General features: G+C 42.8%; 1 protein-coding gene across 1 annotated transcript in view; it reads left to right on the top strand.

Annotated features, from left to right (window-relative positions):
* The window catches only part of PTPN14 (protein tyrosine phosphatase non-receptor type 14), a 158,805-nt gene that overhangs the window by 128,530 nt on the left and 10,100 nt on the right, over positions 1 to 20,175 (top strand). The window contains exons 10-16 of the mRNA XM_073628385.1: positions 960 to 1,042; positions 3,591 to 3,648; positions 3,803 to 3,869; positions 6,843 to 8,308; positions 13,218 to 13,361; positions 15,773 to 15,991; positions 18,505 to 18,633. Coding sequence (XP_073484486.1) covers positions 960 to 1,042; positions 3,591 to 3,648; positions 3,803 to 3,869; positions 6,843 to 8,308; positions 13,218 to 13,361; positions 15,773 to 15,991; positions 18,505 to 18,633 — 2,166 coding nt within the window. The remainder of the gene's footprint in view (positions 1 to 959; positions 1,043 to 3,590; positions 3,649 to 3,802; positions 3,870 to 6,842; positions 8,309 to 13,217; positions 13,362 to 15,772; positions 15,992 to 18,504; positions 18,634 to 20,175) is intronic.

Genomic DNA, 20,175 nt, shown 5'->3' on the forward strand with positions numbered 1-20,175 from the left:
AACTGGTCAAGCCATGTCTTCATGGAGCCAGCTTTGTACACAGGGGGTACAGTCATACAGTCATGCTGGAACAGAAAAGGGTCTTCCCCAAACTTTTACCACAAGGTTGGAAGAGTACAATTGTCTAAAATTTCTTTTTATTGTATACCATTAAAGCCGGCCATTAAATGGATCAGTTCAGCAGGGACCAGCCAAATTTCGATCCATGTATAGGCAGGGAGGTTGTATAAAAGTTGATCTACCGATTTGACTTCTGTACAACTGCTTTGTCTGATTTTTGCTGCTTGATCAGCGCCACTGGCCATAGCCGACAGTGCATACAGCGGGAGGATTCCCCATCCACCTCAAGTATGTGATTGGGGGGGAATCAAGTCATTTTTTTCATTCAATCTACTAGTTAAAACGAAAAAAAGGAAAATAATGGTATGAGCTGCTTAAGGCCGGCCATAGGTGGGTCGAAACCTGAACTTTGTGTTGACCGTCATCTTGTTTTTCGTTTTTCTAAAAAATAAATAAATAAAAGTCCAGCATGTTGGATCAGGCACTTTTGATTGTAGCACGAGAATCGCATGTCACAGCTGGCACACTAATGATGCAAAAAACGAACAATCTGACGATCAACAAGCATTTTCGTTTCCAACTCCTCTATGGCCTGCTTAAACCGTACCTTTCACTAAAAACACCTCATTTTGGGGTGGGGGTGTATCCTCATACTTTTGGCTATCCAGTATTCAGATAACAGAGTTTTCCTACTGGCGAGGATAGGTTTGTTCAGAGGAGTCCTGACAGGTGTTTTTTTTGATGGGTATTGTCCTATTGATAGCTTTTTTTTTTTTTCTTGCCTTTGTTTATTTTCTTGAGCTGAAAGTAATGTGATAGCCTGGCACATTGTCTTCGTCTGTTTCCCAAATACACTGGCGCTGCAGACAGTGACATTTCCTTTCCATGTTTTTCAACAGGACGACATTGAAAACAGCAAATACATATCACGGCTGTTTGCCACTCGGATGAAATTCTACAAAGAGAACAAAATTTGCACAGAGTAAGTGACTGTCTTTTTTGAGTATCATTACATGTTACAAATCTTTTACTTTACTAAGTCCCCCGGGGGGTACCAAGCGCACATAGTACATGGTCCTATTAACATCCCAAAAAAATAAATAAAAATAAATGAATGTTTTATTCTGTCAGTGCTGTGCTGTAGCTCCACCCCTGTATGAAGCCCGATTTGATAGGAATTTCAATGGGGGGGATATACAGCATAGTACTGAGCCTCCGCCCCCTCTCTGAGCTGATTTTGTTTCTTTACTATCATGAATGAACAATTACGGCTATGGGGCTGATTGATCTATCTGCCAGTGCAGTGGATATTTACAGCAGGCATATTGCAGAGCCCCACCAGCGCTGACTGTTCATAAGAGTAAACCACAAGTTTCTTCTACAAGGTTATAATAGAGCTGCTGGCTACTGGTAAACATCCATTGTGCTGGCAGATACATCACACAGACCTGCAGAGCTGACTGATTTTTTGCTTTTGTGAAGAAACAGTTAATGTAAAAAATCCCCCCCCCCCCCCCCAACCCCCGGTGTGCTGATTGATGGTGCTCTTCTGCAGAGCTCCTTTGCTGCCAGAGATCAGCACCATCAATCAGCCCTCATTAAGTATTCGTCTCCTTGCTAGGCTTGTGATCGGAAAACCAAGGGGCGAGAAGTCCAGTCACTCTTCTCAGCAACCAAGGGAATGGATCAGAATGGGAGCAAATGCCAAATAACTATGGTCCCCTAGGAGCTTTAACAATTCTTTTTAATTTGTAACAAAACTATGGTAAGGTAGAAGACAAATGATTAAATAAAAACAGATGTCTTGCCTTCTGTATAATTCTGTATAGGTAGTCTTGTGATTCAGATATACCATATAGCCAGCCAAGTCTCTGCCCTCCACTGGAATTTGTACAGGTGCATCTCTAAAAATGTAAACATCATCAAAAATGTAATTTATTTCAGTAATTCAAAAAGTGAAACTCTTATATTATATACATTCATTACACACAGAGTGATATATTTCAAGCATTTCTAGTCTTTTAATTTTGCTGATTATGGCTTACAGCTAGTGAAAACTCAAAATTCAGCATCTCAGAAAATTATAATAATGTGAAAAAGTTCAATATTGTAGACTCATGATGTCATACTCTAATCAGCTAATTAACTCAAAACACCTGTAAAGATTTCCTGAGCCTTTAAATGGTCTCTCAGTCTGATTGAGTAGGTTACACAATCATGGGAAAGTCTGCTGACTTGACAATTGTCCGGAAGACAGTCATTGACACCCTCCACAAGGAGGGTAAGTCACAAAAGCTCATTGCTAAAGAAGCTGGCCGTTCAGAGTGCTGTATCCAAGCATATTAATGGAAAGTTGAGTGGAAGGAAAAAGTGTGGTAGAAGAAGGTGCACAAGCAACAGGGATAACCGCAGCCTTGAGAGGATTGTGAAGCAAAGGCCATTGAAGACTTTGGGGGAGATTCACAAGGAGTGGACTACAGCTGGTGTCAGTGCTTCAAGAGCCGCCACACACAGACGTATCCAGGACATGGGTTACAACTGTCGCATTCCTTGTGTTAAGCCACTCCTGAACCAGAGACATTGTCAGAAGTCTTACCTGGGCTAAGGAGAAAAATGACTGGACTGTTGCTCAGTGGTCCAAAGTCCTATTTTTGGATGAAAGTAAATTTTGCATTTCATTTGGAAATCAAGGTCCTATCTGGAGGAAGAGTGGAGAGGCACGAGTTACACGAGGTCCAGTGTGAAGTTTCCTCAGTCAGTGATGATTTGAGGAGCCATGTCATCTGCTGGTGTTGGTCCACTGTGTTTTATCAAGTCCAGAGTCAGCGCAGCCCTCTACCAGAAGATTCTAAAGCACTTCATGCTTTCCTCTGCTGACCAGCTTTATGGAGATGCTGATTTCATTTTCCAGCAGGACTTTGCATCTGCCCACACTGCCAAAAGTACCAGTACCTGGATGATGATCATGGTATCATTGTGCTTGATTGGCCAGCAAACTCGCCTGACCTAAACCCCATAGAGAATCTGTGGGATATTGTCAAGAGGAAGATGAGAGACACCAGACACAACAATGCAGATGAGCTGAAGGCCGCTATCAAAGCAACCTGGACTTCCATAACACCTCAGCAGTGCCACAGGCTGATCGCCTCCATGCCACGCCGCATTGACAGTAATTCAGGCAAAAGGAGCTCGACCAATCAAGATCCTGTTACACCATTGGATACAGGAAGCAAAAGTAAAGACAGAATTCATGTACTGCATTTAAAGTGTTGATCTGCAGGAGGCAGTCATAACATGGGGCTGTGTTACCAGAGACTGCTAGAGATCACGCCAACGTGACCCCTTTTACAATCGGTGCTCCCACTACTGACTACTGGGGGCTGAGGGATGCACAGCATGCACCAAAGGGGGCGTATGTTCGGTGTCAGTGCTCCAGTATCTCATTGGCTGCACTGACACCTGGTCTGAGAGAGGTGGAGTAGAGCAGGGGTAATTGACACATGGAATTAATGCATAGCTTGGCTTTTTAGGCAGCCCAGCACGCCACCTACCGTCAGACGTCAGCCAACATGGAGCCGGTCTTCCATGGTGAGTCATTTCTTATACATACTCATGCAACTTTATTATTTATTTTTTTTTACCTTTTCTCATTTGTGCTCTTTCATTCTGTCCCTTCCCATTTTTTTTATATCCTTATTTTATATTCCGGTTTCTTGCTAATGTTTATTTCTATATTACATAGTCAAGACAACAAGCAACTATATTACCTCCAAGACACATTCAGGGGAACGAAACATTCATTTCTGAAGGTAGGTATGATGCAGTTGGAAAATTTTTACTTTTAATATCTCTTAATCAATTACTGCACTTACTAACCACTTGCCAACCTCAATATATGTGTGTGTGTGTGCGTGTGTGTGTGTATATATATATCTATATTGATATATATAGATATGTGTGTGTGTGTGCGTGCGCGCGCACGCACACACACCGGTTTGCAAGTGGTTTGAAGATATCAGCCATAACCCCTGTACCGTTTTTTCAGCAGGCGGCCAGCTTTCTCATAAAATCGGTCCACGCGGCTCATGGGGATGGGGGGTTTCCGCCAGTATGGCCGGCTGTTTCCATAGGCGACCAAAATATATAATATATGTTATCTTTTTTTTTTTAAAGCGAAAGATCAAAAAAATCGCCTATGGAGATTTAGTTTTTCGCCATTCCACAAGCTTGCACAGTGTGACATTGGGTATCTATTTACTCAGCGTAACATCACCTTTCACATTATACAAAAGAATTGGGGTAACTATTTTGTGTTTTTTTTTTTTTTTTTTTTAATTCATCAACCATTTCCCGCCTGCCCTGTTGCAGATTGACGTTCGCAAAGTGGCTCTGTTATCCTGACTGGGCGTCATATGATGCGCAGCGCGGCGATCTGTGGTGCTGTGTGTCGCTCTGACACACCGCATCTCCGACGTAGGCTCTTAACTACGTGATCAGCTGTGACCAATCACAGTGGTAACCAGGAAGAGCTCGTTTTGTGTTGACAGGGAGAGCCAATCGGCGGGTCTCCTGACAGAAGGGAGGTCTGTGCTGATAATCCGCGCAGCCCCCATCAGAGGAGCCCATCAAAATGGCAATCCGTGCCCATCAGTAATGCCTGTCAGTGCCCTTCACAGGTGCCCATCAGTGATGACTGTCAGTGCTTCCCATCAGTGCCACCTATCCGTACCCATTAGTGCTGCCTATCAGTGCTGCATATAAGTGTCTCCTCATCGGTGCCTGTCAGTGAAGGAGAAACAAAAATTTTATAACCGAAACAAAGAAACTTTTTTTCAGAAATTTCGGTCTTTTTTAATTTGTTTAGCAAAAAATAAATAAACCCAGTGGTGATCGAATACGACCAAAAGAAAGCTCTATTTGTGGGAAGAAAATGATAAAAATTTAGTTTGGGTACAGCATTGAAGTGGTTAAAGTGTATTTTTTCCCAAAAAATTGTGCTTGCAAAACCTCTGCACAAAATATTGAGTGACAAAACATTTCAACATTTTATTCCCTAGGGTCTCTGCTTAAAAAAAAAAAAAAATGTATAATGTTTTGGGGTTCTAGGTTTACCCCCCCTACTGCCCAGGCCATTTTTCAGCTTTTAGCGCTGTCACACTTTGAATGACAATTGCGCGGCCATGCAACGCTGTACCCAAATGAAATTTTTATCATTTTTTTCCCCCACAAATAGAACTTTCTTTTGGTGTTGTTTTTTATTTACCACTGGGTTGTGTGTTTTTTTTTTTTTTTTTTTTTATGGGAAAATTAGAAAAAATCAAAAACATTTCATAGTTTGTTATAAAATTTTGCAAACCTCCTTCATTGATATGCGCTGATGAGGCGCCACTGATAGGCACAGATAAGGCAGCACTGATGAGCACTAATAGGTGGCACTGGGCAGCACTGGTGATGAGGGACTGATTGGTGACATTGATAAGTAGCACTGTGGGCACTGATAGGTGGCACTGGTGGGCACAGATGACTCCGCGGCTGCTCTCCTTGATCGGGCCCGATGTCTCTCTGACAGCTGCTGGTGATCGGCTTTTTTTTTTTCTCCTCACGCTATCAGCGTGAGGAGAAAAAATAGCCGATTGCCGGCTCTGTTTACATCACATGATCAGCTGTCATTGGCTGAGAGCTGATCATGTGGTAAGGGGTCGAAATCGACCCCTTACCCCGATCTGTGATCAGCCAAGTCTCATAGACTCGCTGAACACAGAGCACGCCGCGCAGACCTCTCGAGCACGGGAGGATGTCTATTGACGCCCTCCTGGCAAAGTAGGTCTGTGCTGCAGCATTCAACTATAGCGCGGACGGGAAAGAGTTAAACTTGTAAACAAAAAGTGGCAGAAAAAGCCTAGTCAGCAAGTGGTTAAGCTTGCAATAAAACCTGGAAGCTCCTTTACTGGCAGTGCTTTTACACATCCTCCAGGCCCCTCCTCTGCCTAAAGAAGGCGTAAAAGCTGTAGTTATGATTAAATGAACACTTTCCTCCCCATACCCTCACACCTGCAATCCCTGTACGAACTTTCCTAACATGCTGAGGATAAGTTCTTAAATGTTTTCTCTTTGAGAGCTGAAAGCCAACGCTTCGCACAACTGATAGCTCTGAAGATGACTGTCACTGAAAGCTTGGCTTCTCACCAACCATCGGGAACCAGCCAAAGTAGTTTCTGGTCATGAGACCACTATATCAGCTATGATTGATAAGCCTGCAGCCTGAAGCTATGCCTCTATTCGATACTGTAATTGTCAGTTTTCAGAGACCGTTATAGAAATAAAAAAAATAATTAAAAAGAAAAAACATATACATTGCCTTGAAAAAGTAGTCATACCCCTTGAAATTTTAAAATTAAAAAAAAAATGTAATGTATTTTATTGGGATTTTATGTGATAGACTGGCGTGCACACTTTTCAGATATACCGCTGGACGGTAAAGTCATAATCTGCTAGTAATTTTCGAGCAAAAAATACTGATTGTTACATGTATATAAAAAGTGCCAGAAAAGGCATGACCTGGAAGTGGATAATAATGGCCATGATTTTGTAATAGGATACCACACATGCCCACATAGTTGTGATGGTCAGGTGTCCACCAACCTCCCTTGTGTTACTATTTTGTCTTTTACCTTTCGTTCCTTTGCATTACTTCCACTGATTTTCTAGGTCTCCACTTGCTATATCCTTATATCCTTTTGCCATACCTCATTATCAGTGCTAACATATTTTTCTCCTTGCAGACAGCATATTCCACATGAACGAGGAAACATTTAATTTCAGGTCTCAGAACAGTCTGGATAGATACATGGAACTCAATTTTATGAATGGTACTGTGCCAAACGGTAGTGTTTCCAGTGCCCATAGCATGAACTCGCTGAACCATTCACAGACCTTCATCCAGGCCTCCCCTATGTCCTCTAACCTTAGCATCACCGGAAATGACATCATGAGGTCTGACTACATCCCTAAGTGCAGACACAGCGCCATTATCTTGCCTTCTTATCGGCAAACGCCGGACTATGACACTGTAATGAGGCAAATGAACCGGAGTGTTCATCCACCTGATAGCCAAAGTCAGTCCCTACGAAACCTTAATATTGGAAATACACATGCTTATAGGCATCGGGAGAATTTGGTTTATAGCCAGCCTGAGATGCAGGAAAGACCTCCTTACATGGCCTCTTATGGACATCAGTCTCATTTTGGAAACAAGGCCATCAATCCGCCTGAACAAATGCCAGTGAACCAGACTGCTTCACATCCTGCTAAAGCCAAGTCGATTTCTCATACCGTCAGCACACCTGAACTTGCCAATGTACCGCCTCAAACTTTCAGTGCATCCCACTTGTTCAGAAACTTTTTAACCCGACCTCCTCCTCCCTACCCACCACCTAGACCAGCTACCAGTACTCCTGACCTGGCAAGTCACCGCCACAAGCGTGTTAGTGCTAGTAGCCCAGACCTGGTGGCCAGAAAAGTCCAGCAGTCTGTAAAAACTTTCCAAGAAGACAGTTCTCCAGTGGTCCGCCAGTCTCTTCAAGAGGTCAGTGAGCCCTTAAAACCTCATAAACACCATCCGGTCATAAACAAACGTCACAGTTTTGAAGTTATGAGCCACATGGTGAGAGGGATGGAAGCGATGGCTTTAAAGTCATTGAATGCACCATTGCCACGTAGGAATACCTTAAGAGAGCAGTTGCACACAGAGGAACCTGTGCAAAAGGCTCATGAAGTACAGCAGATGCCCGTGTACCACCACAAAAAGAACATCTCGGATGCCACCATGTTGATCCACAGCAGCGACAGTGAAGAGGAAGATGATCTGCACAAATCTGTGCCTCACACTTCCTTCATTTCATACAGTGCCCAGCTCCAGGCTGCCCTGGCTCGAATACCAAATAAGCCACCACCTGAATATCCTGGTCCAAGAAAAAGTGTCAGCAATGGAGCACTGAGAAATGACCAATCTACTATATCAGCTGCCATAGCACGGGCCAGGGCCATGAGCCCCCGGCAATCACAGACTGTGTGTATGTCCAGAAATGAGCCGGGGCCAATCAATGTGACCTCTCTGGGGCCATCACTTTCAGAGCCTGATCTCAGCAGTGTAAAGGAGAGGGTCAAGAAAGAGCCGGTGAAGGAGCGGCCAGTCTCAGAGATGTTTTCTGCAGAGGATGCCATAGTTGAAAGGGAGATCATGATGAGGGTATGTAACAAAATAATCTTAATAATACTCGCTAAATCAAAATTCTCAAATGGGCTTGGATGATGGGACCTGGTTTAAAGCAGATTTTGTATTTCCTCCATTTAATCCACCATTTTGATATTCTGCTCTGTGTCCTTTAGTTTATGTTGCCTTTCAGCTCCCACTGCCAAAGTGTCCACCATAGGTCCATTATGCATGGGTGCTTAACCTGTAGCCCTCCAGCTGCTGCAGAACTACAAGTCCCATCATTCCTGTGGGAGTCATGCTTGTAACTTTTAGCCTAGCAATGCCTCATGGGACTTGCAGTTTTGCAACAGCTGGAGGGCCACAGGTTGAGCACACACGAGTTAGAAATTGAGATCTAAAGGAAATGCTCAATCGCTTAAACTTTCTCTCTCTTGTCTGTCTACAACAGTAGAGAAAATATACCTACTACACAGGGAGTGCATTTGTTTTCAAGAGATCGGCTGACTAATAGGTGTGCATTGGGAAGAGCAGCAGTAAGACACAACCATTGTGTAGCACTATAAAGCAGGGACTGGTTCATAAGTATGTAATGAGGGAATATGGCTGCCTATATACCTACATAATTATATATCATACATAGTAACAAGGTTTTTAAAACCTTTTTAGAGACCCATTCGCCTTTTTCGTGAGTTACCGCAACGCACAAGTGTGAGTCTAGCCATAGGCCCCATTCACACGAAGCGTTCCTACACATGTTTTTGGAAGTGTTTCAGTGCGTTGCGCATAGGGCAGCCATGTGCGATAAAAGAATCTCATCTACCAAATTTTGCCACTGAACCAGATGCTCATCTTGGCACAGTTTTCGTGCAACAAAAAGGCCAAAAGCGTCCCATGTTTGGCGTGCCATTAAGAAATAATGGCAATACAAGCACATTTTGACACTTTTCTGAAAAAAATGGGCAGAATAACGTGATTCTGTCTGCATTTTTAATGTGACCAAAGGTGAATGCAGCCTTAAAGTGTATGTAAAACCTACATTTTTTTTTTTTTTAGTTTTGTATAGAATGAGGAAGTATTAATACTCCTGTTTGTGTCCCCTCCTCCTGTTTGGTGGGAGATTCACCTTTTCTGTTGCCCCGATGACTCTTGTCTTTGGATTAAACAGTGATGCAAAAGCCAAAATTTTACAGTTGTCACAGGAACAGGAGAGAAGGGGAAATTTTCTAATAGAGAAACCTGTTCCAGGGACAAATGGCTGAGAGGGGATATCGCCGTACTTCGAGCGGTTTCCTTATACTTGACCTGTTGTGTTTCTGGAGCAGGAAATGTAGGAAAATCTACTCTTTCAGCAAAAAAATAACAAATCTGATAATTCCTAGAGACTCGGTCACCAAATTAAGAAATTGCAGGTAAAAACACAATCAAGCATTTTATATTCTAATGTGGTTTTTGTTTCCATAATTTACTTATTTACTTCCAATGCGTCTTTCAACTTGCTAGAAAATGTGACTATTATAGGAGAGTCGGTTACCAAGCACACCCCTCCTCTTCTGGGCGGGTCTAAATACTCTGTGCTGGCTCAGCTCCTTCACCCCGCCCTTCACCTACACAATCTTTTATATAGCCAAAAGGAATATTACAGAGCAGTAGTCTCCAAGCTGCGTCCCGGGGGCCAGATGCGACCCTTTGCTTGATTTTATCTGGCCCTTGGGGCACTGTTTCATCCACGGATACCAACAATGGGACACATTCCTCCCGGTGATGCCAACGATGGGACACTATTCCTCCCCAATGATACCAGCTATGGGGCACAATTTCTCCCATTGACACCAACAATGGGGCCCAATTCCTCCCAATGACACCAATGATGGGGCACAAATACACTAACACAGACAATGGGATTATTATTTTTTGGGGCATAATTCCCCCCACTGACACCATTGAAGGGACACAGCTCCTCCCAGTGACCCCCAACGATGGGGCACAACTCCTCCCAGTGACCCCCAAGGGTGGGGCACAACTCCTCCCAGTGACCCCCAAGGGTGGGGCACAACTCCTCCCAGTGACCCCCAAGGGTGGGGCACAAATAGTCCCACTAAAACAAACGGTGGGGCATTATTTTTTCCCCGCGGACGTTGGGACCTTTTTTACTCTTAATGGCCACAGTACGGCCCCTCTAAAGTCCAAGAGACCGCAAACTGGCCCATTGTAGAAAGTTTGGAGACCCCTGCTATAGAGTGTCACTTGAGTGACAGCGCTGAGTCTTCTGGACCTGCTGTCACCACATCTAAGATGGCGGCACTCAGCAGCAGTCTCAGGGTTTTTGAATGTTTTCACCAGTGCAGATTTTACAGGTAAATAACATTCATACACTACAATGAATGCAGATATAAGTTTATGGGAAGATTTTTGTTTAAAGCTAAATTCCAGGTATGCATATATTTGCATAGTTACATTGGTATAGCTTGGCCAAAATGAAAGTCTGCACATGTCATACCTGGAAGACCCCTGTGGAAGCTGGAAATCACTGTAGTGGTCACAGTGATCGCTGCTTGCTTCTGGGTCCTGTGCCGAGCAACTGTCCTGCTGCTCAGCGGACACAGGAGGTTACTTGCTCAGCATGGGTGCCATTCAAAGAATGCTTTGCATTTTGAATGCAAAGCATTCTATGATTGGATGAGATGGGGTGGTGATGTCAAGATCTTCAACTCGTCCAATCAGAGAATGGCTTGCATTCATTGAAAGAATGCAAAGTGTTCTCTGAATGATTCCTGTGCTGAGCTAAGCAGAAGAGCAGCCACTTGGGATGGGAACCATAAGTTAGCAGCAATAACTGGAGTAGCAGTGCCTACTAGAGTGATTTCCAGATTCCACACGGATCTTCCAGGAACGGCACGTGCATACATTTGGTTGAAGCCGGAAAAAAATATGCAGAATTGTAATTCATCTTTAAATAAATGGTCTGGCAATGGGATTTCTTTTACCATTCTATCATATCTAAGAAAAGAGTTTCGGCTGTACATACACTTTTTAAAGCAGTATTAAAACCAGAATCGAAAATGTATTATATTGCAGCTTTCCAATTGTTCGTTGTGAAGGGCTGCATTGGTTTTCTTTTTTTGGCTGTTTTCACCTGGGGATCTGGACAGTAACACACCACCTGTATTAGAGTGCCCCCACTCTGGATGAAGGAGCACGAGGGGGCACAGCAGACAGCAGCATTGCCAGTTTTGGGGGAGGAGAATGTTGGATGTACTAGCAAATTTAAATACACTAATAAATTGAAGCCAGATTCCAACTCGCACTTTAAAGGGGTTGTAAACCCTTGTTTTTGGTGGTGTGTGGTTTTTTTTTTTTTTTTATATAAAGATAACAAACATGCCTATACTTAGCTGCCCTGATGCTCTTCTTCTGGGGTGCCCGGCCGGCGCTCCAGGCCCCTCCTCTTCATTGGGTGCCCCCACGGAAAACCACTTTCCCTGGGGGCACCCATGCAAGCTCGCTCACGAGCCCCACTACTACAGACAGCAGGACATAGCCCCGCCCCCCACTCCCATGTCACAGGATTTGACTGACAGCAGCGGGAGCCAGTGGCTTCTGCTGCTATCAATCTATCTAATGAGGAGAGAGACAGCTGCTGGAGCTGCTCTGCTTGTGCACATCACTGGATCAGGCTCAGGTAAGAAAAAGGGGGGGTCTGGGGGGGGCAGCTGCAGCACAGAAGGTTTTTCACCCTAAGACATCTTTCACACTGAGGAGGTTTGCAGGCGCTATTGCGCTAAAAAAAGCGCCTGCAAACCGACATGAAACAGCCGCTGCTGTGTTTCCAGTGTGAAAGCCCCGAGGGCTTTCAAACTGGATCGGTGCGCTGGCAGGATGGGAAAAAAGTCCTGCTAGCAGCATCTTTGGAGCGGAGAAGGAGCAGTGTGTATACCGCTCCTTCACCGCTCCTGCCCATTAAAATCAATGGGACAGCACGTTTATACCGCCGGCAAAGCGCCTCTGCAGAGGCACTTTGCGGTGGTTTTTAACCCTTTCTTGGCCGCTAGCGGTGGTAAAACTGCCCTGCTAGCGCCCGAATTCCGCCGCTAAAACGTCGGTAAAGCGCCGTGCACCTCCCGCCCCAGTGTGAAAGGGGCCTAATGCATATAATACATTAACCTGAAAAACCGTGAGCCTTTACAACCAGTTTAAAGCAGTTTATCTTTTGGGATAAAGGTTTTACCTGAATAAATAAAAAGGTGATCATTGTACGCACCCCTGTCAGTGGTAAATGGTTTGTCTCTACGCTCTAACTGCTACAGGAGAGCTTGTTCTGTTGAAAAACAGACTTACTGGCTGGATCACCAGATGAAAATAAAGTAAAAAGTCTAAAAAAAAGAAAACTAATGCAGCCATCACATCTAGAGATTGGTAAGCTGCAGTATAATAAATGTTTGCTTTTGGTTTAATACTGCTTTAATGTCAGGTGCAAACCATAAATATCATAAATCTCATATCGCCTGAATGTTCCTATTTATGGACTGCATATACACCAATCTCCCACCCCTTATGCTCCTGGGAACAATGCAAACCGTCGGGAAAGTCAAACCTGCCAAAAAAAAAGCACCCAGAGGATGATTGGCCCCAGATCTATAAAGGTACCTTGATAATTTGCCACCCTTCACATTATATCTGTTATATTTATACACTTAATTGTTTTTTGATTTCAATCAAGTTTTACTTTAGGCTTCCTGAGCTCCTTTTTTTTTTTCTGTGTGTGTGAAAATATTCTAAAAGGAAGTTGTAAATAAGTTTTATATCATTTTCTAAGTGTTCTGCTTTGGATCATCTGCGCCAGCACTACTTGGCTTGGCGTTTTGTTGATTTTAGGATTAGAAACATTCCAATATTTGCTGGCACGGCTGATAAAAGATGAAAACATGTCTTTTCTTGCCAAAAGAATTTACAAAAGCAGGAGATGGCAGCCTTGGAAACTCAGAAGAGACCCTTGATGTTGGCAGCGCTGAATGGACTGTCTGTTTCCAGAATTCCTTTGCCCGAGGACAGGCAGAATGACACTGTGATGGTGCCAGTCGATGAGAGGGTAAGACTGTTTTCTCTTCAGCTTTGTCTGTCTGCTCTGAATACAAAGGGAAATGTGTGTGAATTTAACCTCCTGACTCTGAACGTTCACCTTGTTTGTGTGCCGGTTGTTGGGCAGCTGGGGCCAACTGCTTCAACCAGTCACATGCGTAGGAAAGTTAAAATAAAAAAGCATCTCCCCGTTAAGAGAAAACATTTTCCAGCTTTAGGCCTTAAGCACATGAGTGTTTTGGCTCGTTTGCATCAAATTCTGGTGTTTTTGGGCACCTGAGAGGCACAGGTGCTGGCAGCCCCTATTAGACTGAAATACATGGTGGCTGGGCGTTGCACCAAGCGGTGCTCGCATTTTGGGCTATATACGTTTCGGGGACTTCTGTCCCAAGCACAGAATTCCTGCATTCAGGGCATGCATCTCTAAACGCATACAGCCCTAGACGCAAGTACCGCTCAGTACAGCATCCAGCTGCCTCGTATTTCAGTCTGTGATGCTGCACCTGTGCCTCTTGGGCACCCAAAAATGCTGGGATTTGATGTTGACAAGCCAAACCGCTCTTCCATATAACAGCTGCACTATGAGGTTGATTTACTAAGTCTGGAGAGTGTAAAATCTGGTGCATCTGCATAGAAAAAAATCACCTTTCAGATTTTTTTTTGTCAAAGCTTAATACATTCCTCCTCCTGATTGGACATCATATGACATCCTTTCAAAAGGCCCCACACAGCGGCGCGATCTGTCACCGGCTGTGTCCACGAGATCAGTATACCAGTTCACTGCCAGTACCATGTGACCGTTGTGACCAATCACAGCAGATCACATGGCCGTTGTAAACAATGGATGGCTTCCTTTCATGCCATCCATTATTTACAGTTGTGTTGCTAGCTGTGATTGGTCAATGTGATCACATGGTACAGACAGGTCCAATCACAACCCATCTATACCATGCGATTAGCTCTGGCCAATCACAGCTAATCACAACAAAACAAACTGAATCTGTTTCATTCAGTAAAATGCTTGCTTATAGCAATAAAATTCACTGCTATAAGCAATCATGTGTAAACACAAAAAAAAAAATCCTGATCACTTCCCAGAGTACACAATGTTACTATGGTAACATTGTATTGCTCTGATCACAGTGTAAAAAAAAATTGTAATAAATAAAAAATGATTATTTTTTTTCCTACTGTCACCAGTCAGTGTCCTTGATCACCACCACACCAGTTATATGATGTTGCTGTACTGCACTGGTGGCAGTATGTTTAAAAAAAAAAAAAAAATGTTTTTTTTATTTGCTTAATTTTCCAGAAAATTACAAAAAAATTACAACTTTAAAAAACCCGCCATGCCTCCTACTAAATACCTTGGACTGTCTACTTTCCAAAAAGGAGTCATTTGAAGGTATTTGTACTGTCCTGGCATTTTTGGGCCTCAAGAAATGAGATGGGTCGTCAGTACATCAGGATTGATCAATTTTCAGATATATACCATAGTTTGTGGACTCTATAACTTTACTACAGACTAAATAATATACACTGATTTGGGTTATTTTCACCAAAGAAATGTAGCAGAATACATTTTGGTCCAAATTTATGAACAATTATTTTATTGGGAAATTCTATAACAGAAAAAAATTTTGTTTTTTTTTTCAAACTTTTCAGTCTTTTTTTCGTTTTTTTTTTTTCGCACGGACAAGTAGAATCAATGAAATACCAGAGCGCTCAACAGCACCGTGGTAGTTTATTGAGAACTACAAGCCGACTGTCGGTCGTTGTAGTCCATTCATTCAGAGAACACTGTAAAATGATTGGTATTAGTCCCTTTAAGATAAGCTCATATGCAAACTGACATATTATCTTGCTTCAGGGACATTTAAAGAAAGGGGAGAAAGTTGCCTCCAATAGTGTAGTAGTGTTTTGATAAAACCACTTTATGTAAAAACCGTACTCACATATAGGTAAAATCAATACACTTATCATAGAAGAGTACAGGGATGTCTCAATGTGTGTAATACACCCTTACTTCTGGTCCGTAATCCTTAGGCTCTGCCCTACGTGTTACATCATGGGTCACATGACTTCATCAGGGGAAAGAGCCTTAAGGGCAGAGATGTTGATGTTGAAAACTAATATGGCCACCACATCTAAGGGCTGGTGAGCTGCAATAGATTTTTTTTTTTTGGGGAGGGGGGGGTTAAGTATACTTTAACTCGCAGGCTTGTAAAGTAATTTAGTGAGGTCTCAGATGGTTTGTGTACAAGTTGAGTCACCCATTAGGACTTGAGGTACCTCAGCAATGTCATGGACTCCTAGTTATTGTATTATTTCTCAAGGACTCTATACAGCATTATATCAACTGGATAAGCTGTGTCATTCTTACCATCTGAATCATCGTGCTTTGTGGTCTATTCTTTACAGTGTAAGGCCTTGAGGAGGAAGCTGGAGGAGGGGATGGTGTTTACAGAATATGAACAGATTCCAAAGAGAAAGGCAGATGGTGTTTTCACCACAGCTGCATTACCTGAAAATGTAGAACGCAACCGAGTACGTGAAGTTCTTCCTTATGAGGAAAACCGTGTAGAGCTTGTTCCCACCAAAGAAAACCACACCGGCTACATCAATGCATCACATATAAAGGTAACATAAGGTATATTTGATGTGGATGTGTGTATAGGCTGACTCCGTGGGGTTGACTTACTAAAACTGGAGAGTGCAAAATCTGCTGCAGCTCTGCATAGAATCCAATCAGCTTCCAGGTTTTTTTTGTCAAAGCTTTATTGAACAAGCTGAAGTTAGAAGCTTATTGACTGCCATGCACAGCTGCAGCAGATTGTACACACTCCGTTTTTTGGAAATCAACCCCAGTGCTGCATACATTCACAGGCAGTCCTATTCTGAATGGAATGAGTAGACATTGGGATTTAGGGTGTTGACATTTATTGGCTCTTGGAATCTTCTTCAGCCAATAAGTGATATCACCCTAAACACAAACTTCCACTTTAATAATGGCTAACATAGTACTCTGCTGCTGCTTCCAGTGAGCTAAAAGAATCTCCTCTGAAGTATCTGAATGGTGTGGTACCTTCCAGACTGACATATAATGCCAAAATAAGTCTTTAAGTTTTTTTTTTTTTTTTTTTTTTTTTTTAATGCTATAATTGTATCAGGCAATTACAATATTAAAGAAAGGCACAATACTATCTTTAGGCAGCAGTGGCCTCTACGATGTTTTGGGGGGGTTGTTAATGTTGATTTTCTGTTTTAGTTGGATTGCTTTTGGACTTTGGAAGGTTAAAGATGAATTCCAGGTCTGGTTTAATGATTGGAAGAAGTGGAGAGGGAGAGAAGTGATGTCATGCTCTCCACTTCATCCAGTTAGAGAACAATATGCATTCATTCAGAAAATTCAAAGCATTCTCTGAATGGTGCCCTGTGCTGAGTGGCTGACCCTATGTGTTCTCAATGCATTAGCCTGGCCACCCATCATGGGACTCTGAAGCAAGTGGAGATCGCTAGTGTAGTGGTGTTACTTCAGTGATTTCCAGTCCCTAGGGGCATTGGCCAGGTGTGTTATTTAGATAGGTTGGTCCAATATGGACCAATGTAACGATGTGAAAATGTACCAAAGCTGTAATTCTTCTTTTAACCACTTCCGGCCCGCACTATAGCGGAACTGCTACAGCACGGGCTTACTTTGCCGGGAGGCCGTCTTATGATGTTCTTCTGTGATCGTGCTGCCTGTGCACCCCCTGTGGCACGCTCTGTGATCGATGACCTTCTGTTTAAGGGACATCTACACTGATAATCAGATCACTAATTATCAGTGCAGTAATCACCAGTGCTGCCAATCGGTGCCTACTCATTAGTGTCACTTATCAGTGCCCATCAGTGCAGCCCCATCAGCGCACATCATTGAAGGAGAAAAATTACCTGTTTGCAAAATTTTATAACAAACTATGATTTTTTTTTTTTTTTTATTAGAAAAAATTGAAAACCCAGTGATGATTAAATGATTAAATACCACCAAAATACCAAAATACCACCAAAAAAAAGCTCTATTTGTGTGAAAAAAGTGCTAAAAATTTCATTTGGGTACAGTGTTGCATGACCGCAGCAATTGTCATTCAAAATGTGACAGCGCTGAAAGCTCAAAATTGGTCTGGGAAGGAAGGGGGTAAAAGTGCCCAGTAGGCAAGTAGTTAATACATTTTCTGAATGAAGAACTCAGCTTGCATATGGCCTCCTATATCATAGCTGACATAATGATCCCATCTGTGATTTGGTTCCTTATCAGTAGGTAGCAAAGCTGTAAGTGATGGCCAGGATTGATAGCCACCAGCCACGCACAGTCAACTGGTGGCTGTAACGTATCCTCAGCACACGGCATCGTACTGAGGAAAGATACAGGGTGGATTGTGAGTGGAAAGGGGTTAAAGCCAATAAAATGGAGTTCAAGGCAATGGTCTATATATGTGGTATGTTTTACCTGCCAAAATGCCATCCTTTACCACACCACTCTTGTGAAGAACACGCCATACTATACAGCCTAAGAATACAAGGTATTCAGTTTCACAGCTCCCTGTGCCTTTTTTCTTAACTGGAATGTTTCTCCTTCGTTCTCTTTCTCCTGAAAGCTAGCTGAACTCCCCCTGGCAGCACCTAATGCCTGGAGGCATGTTAAAAGTGCAACATTAATACAGTTCAGATGAGCCAGTTTGACTCCTATTAGAAACCTCCCATACTCATTCTGATCTCACCTGTGCAGGGGGTAATGGGAAAATGGTGCAGACTGCAAACTGTTACAACACCAGTATTAAAATTCACTTGGTAACTCCAACCAAAGATATTCATAGTTTTATAGATATAGACTAGGGAGAATAGTAGAACCCCTGTCTGCTTTCACTGTTATCTAGGGAAAGAAGTCAGGAAGTGAAGGGAGTTCTATCCAGTAGGGTTTGTAAAGGGCAATAAAGACCTGACAGAGACTCCAACCCCTTCTTTTCTCTATCCAGAATAAAATTATATTTTGGCTGACGTTGGACTAAAAGGTTTTGTATCTATGGAACTCATATAAAACCTAACACATTTTATTCTTGAGGTATGACAAAGCTGTGCAGACTCCTAATTTTTCCATGTCTTGTGTTACACAGGCGGTGGTAGGTGAAAAAGAATGGCACTACATCGCCACCCAGGGTCCTCTACCTCAAACCTTCCATGATTTCTGGCAGATGGTGTGGGAGCAGGGAGTGAATGTAATCGCCATGGTGACTGCTGAAGATGTAAGTGCTTTTGTCTTATCTTTAGGTGTATGTCCACAATTACATAGTTACATAATAGGTGAGGTTGAAAAAAGACACAAGTCCATCGAGTCCAACCTATGTGTGTGATTATATGTCAGTATTACATTGTATATCCCTGTATGTTGCAGTCGTTAAGGTGCTTATCTAATAGTTTCTTGAAACTATCGATGCCCCCCCGCTGAGACCACCTCCTGTGGAAGGGAATTCCACATCCTTGCCACTCTTACAGTAAAGAACCCTCTACGTAGTTTAAGGGTAAACCTCTTTTCTTCTAATTTTAATGAGTGGCCACAAGTCTTGTTAAACTCCCTTCTGTGAAAAAGTTTTATCCCTATTGTGGGGTCACCAGTATGGTATTTGTATATTGAAATCATATCCCCTCTCAAGCGTCTCTTCTCTAGAGAGAATAAGTGGACAGCATACTCTAAATGCGGCCAGACAGTCTTGTAGAGTGGGAGAATTATCGTTTTATCTCTGGAGTTGATCCCCTTTTTAATACATGCCAATATTCTGTTTGCTTTGTTATCAGCAGCTTGGCATTGCATGCCATTGCTGAGGCTGTCATCTACTAGGACACCCAGGTCCTTTTCCATCCTAGACTCCCCCAGAGGTTCTCCCCCGTGTGTAGATATCATTCATATTTTTGCCACCCAAATGCATTATTTTAAATTTTTCTACATTGAACCTCATTTTCCATGTAGTTGCCCACCCATTAATTTGTTCAGATATTTTTGCAAGGTTTCCACATCCTGCGGAGAAGTTATTGCCCTGCTTAGCTTAGTATCGTACACAAATACAGGGATTGAACTATTTACCCCATCCTCCAGGTCATTTATGAACAAATTAAATAGGATTGGTCCCAGCACAGAACCCTGGGGAACCCCACTACCCACCCCTGACCATTCTGAGTACTCCCCATTTATCACCACCCTCTGAACTCACCCTTGTAGCCAGTTTTCAAATGTACTCACCCTATGGTCCATGCCAACGGGCCTTATTTTGTACAATAAATGTTTATGGGGAACTGTGTCAAATGCTTTTGCAAAATCCAAATGCACCACGTCTACTGGCCTTCCTTTATCTAGAGGCAATTCACCTCCTCATAGAAGGTTAATAGATTGGTTTGGCAAGAACGATTCTTCATGAATCCATGCTGATTACTGCTAATGATACTTTTCTCATTACTAAAATCTTGTATATAGTCCCTTATCATCCCCTCCAAGAGTTTACATACTATTGATGTTAGGCTAACTGGTCTTTAATACCCAGGGATGTATTTTGGGCCCTTTTTAAATATTGGTGCTACATAGCTTATCTCCAATCAGCTGGTACCATTCCAGTCAGTAGACTGTCAGTAAAAATTAGGAACAATGGTCTGGCAATTACTTGACCGAGTTCCCTAATTATCTTTTTTTTCTTCTGTGTGAGCAACATTTTTGTTTTAGCAGTGCAGTCATGTGACATCATTTTTAGTAGAGGTGCAATGAATGGAAATGTTGGTGCCAAAGCCAAAAATTCAGG

Source organism: Aquarana catesbeiana, linkage group LG04 (assembly GCF_042186555.1).
Source record: "Aquarana catesbeiana isolate 2022-GZ linkage group LG04, ASM4218655v1, whole genome shotgun sequence".
Classification (NCBI taxonomy): Eukaryota; Metazoa; Chordata; class Amphibia; order Anura; family Ranidae; genus Aquarana; species Aquarana catesbeiana.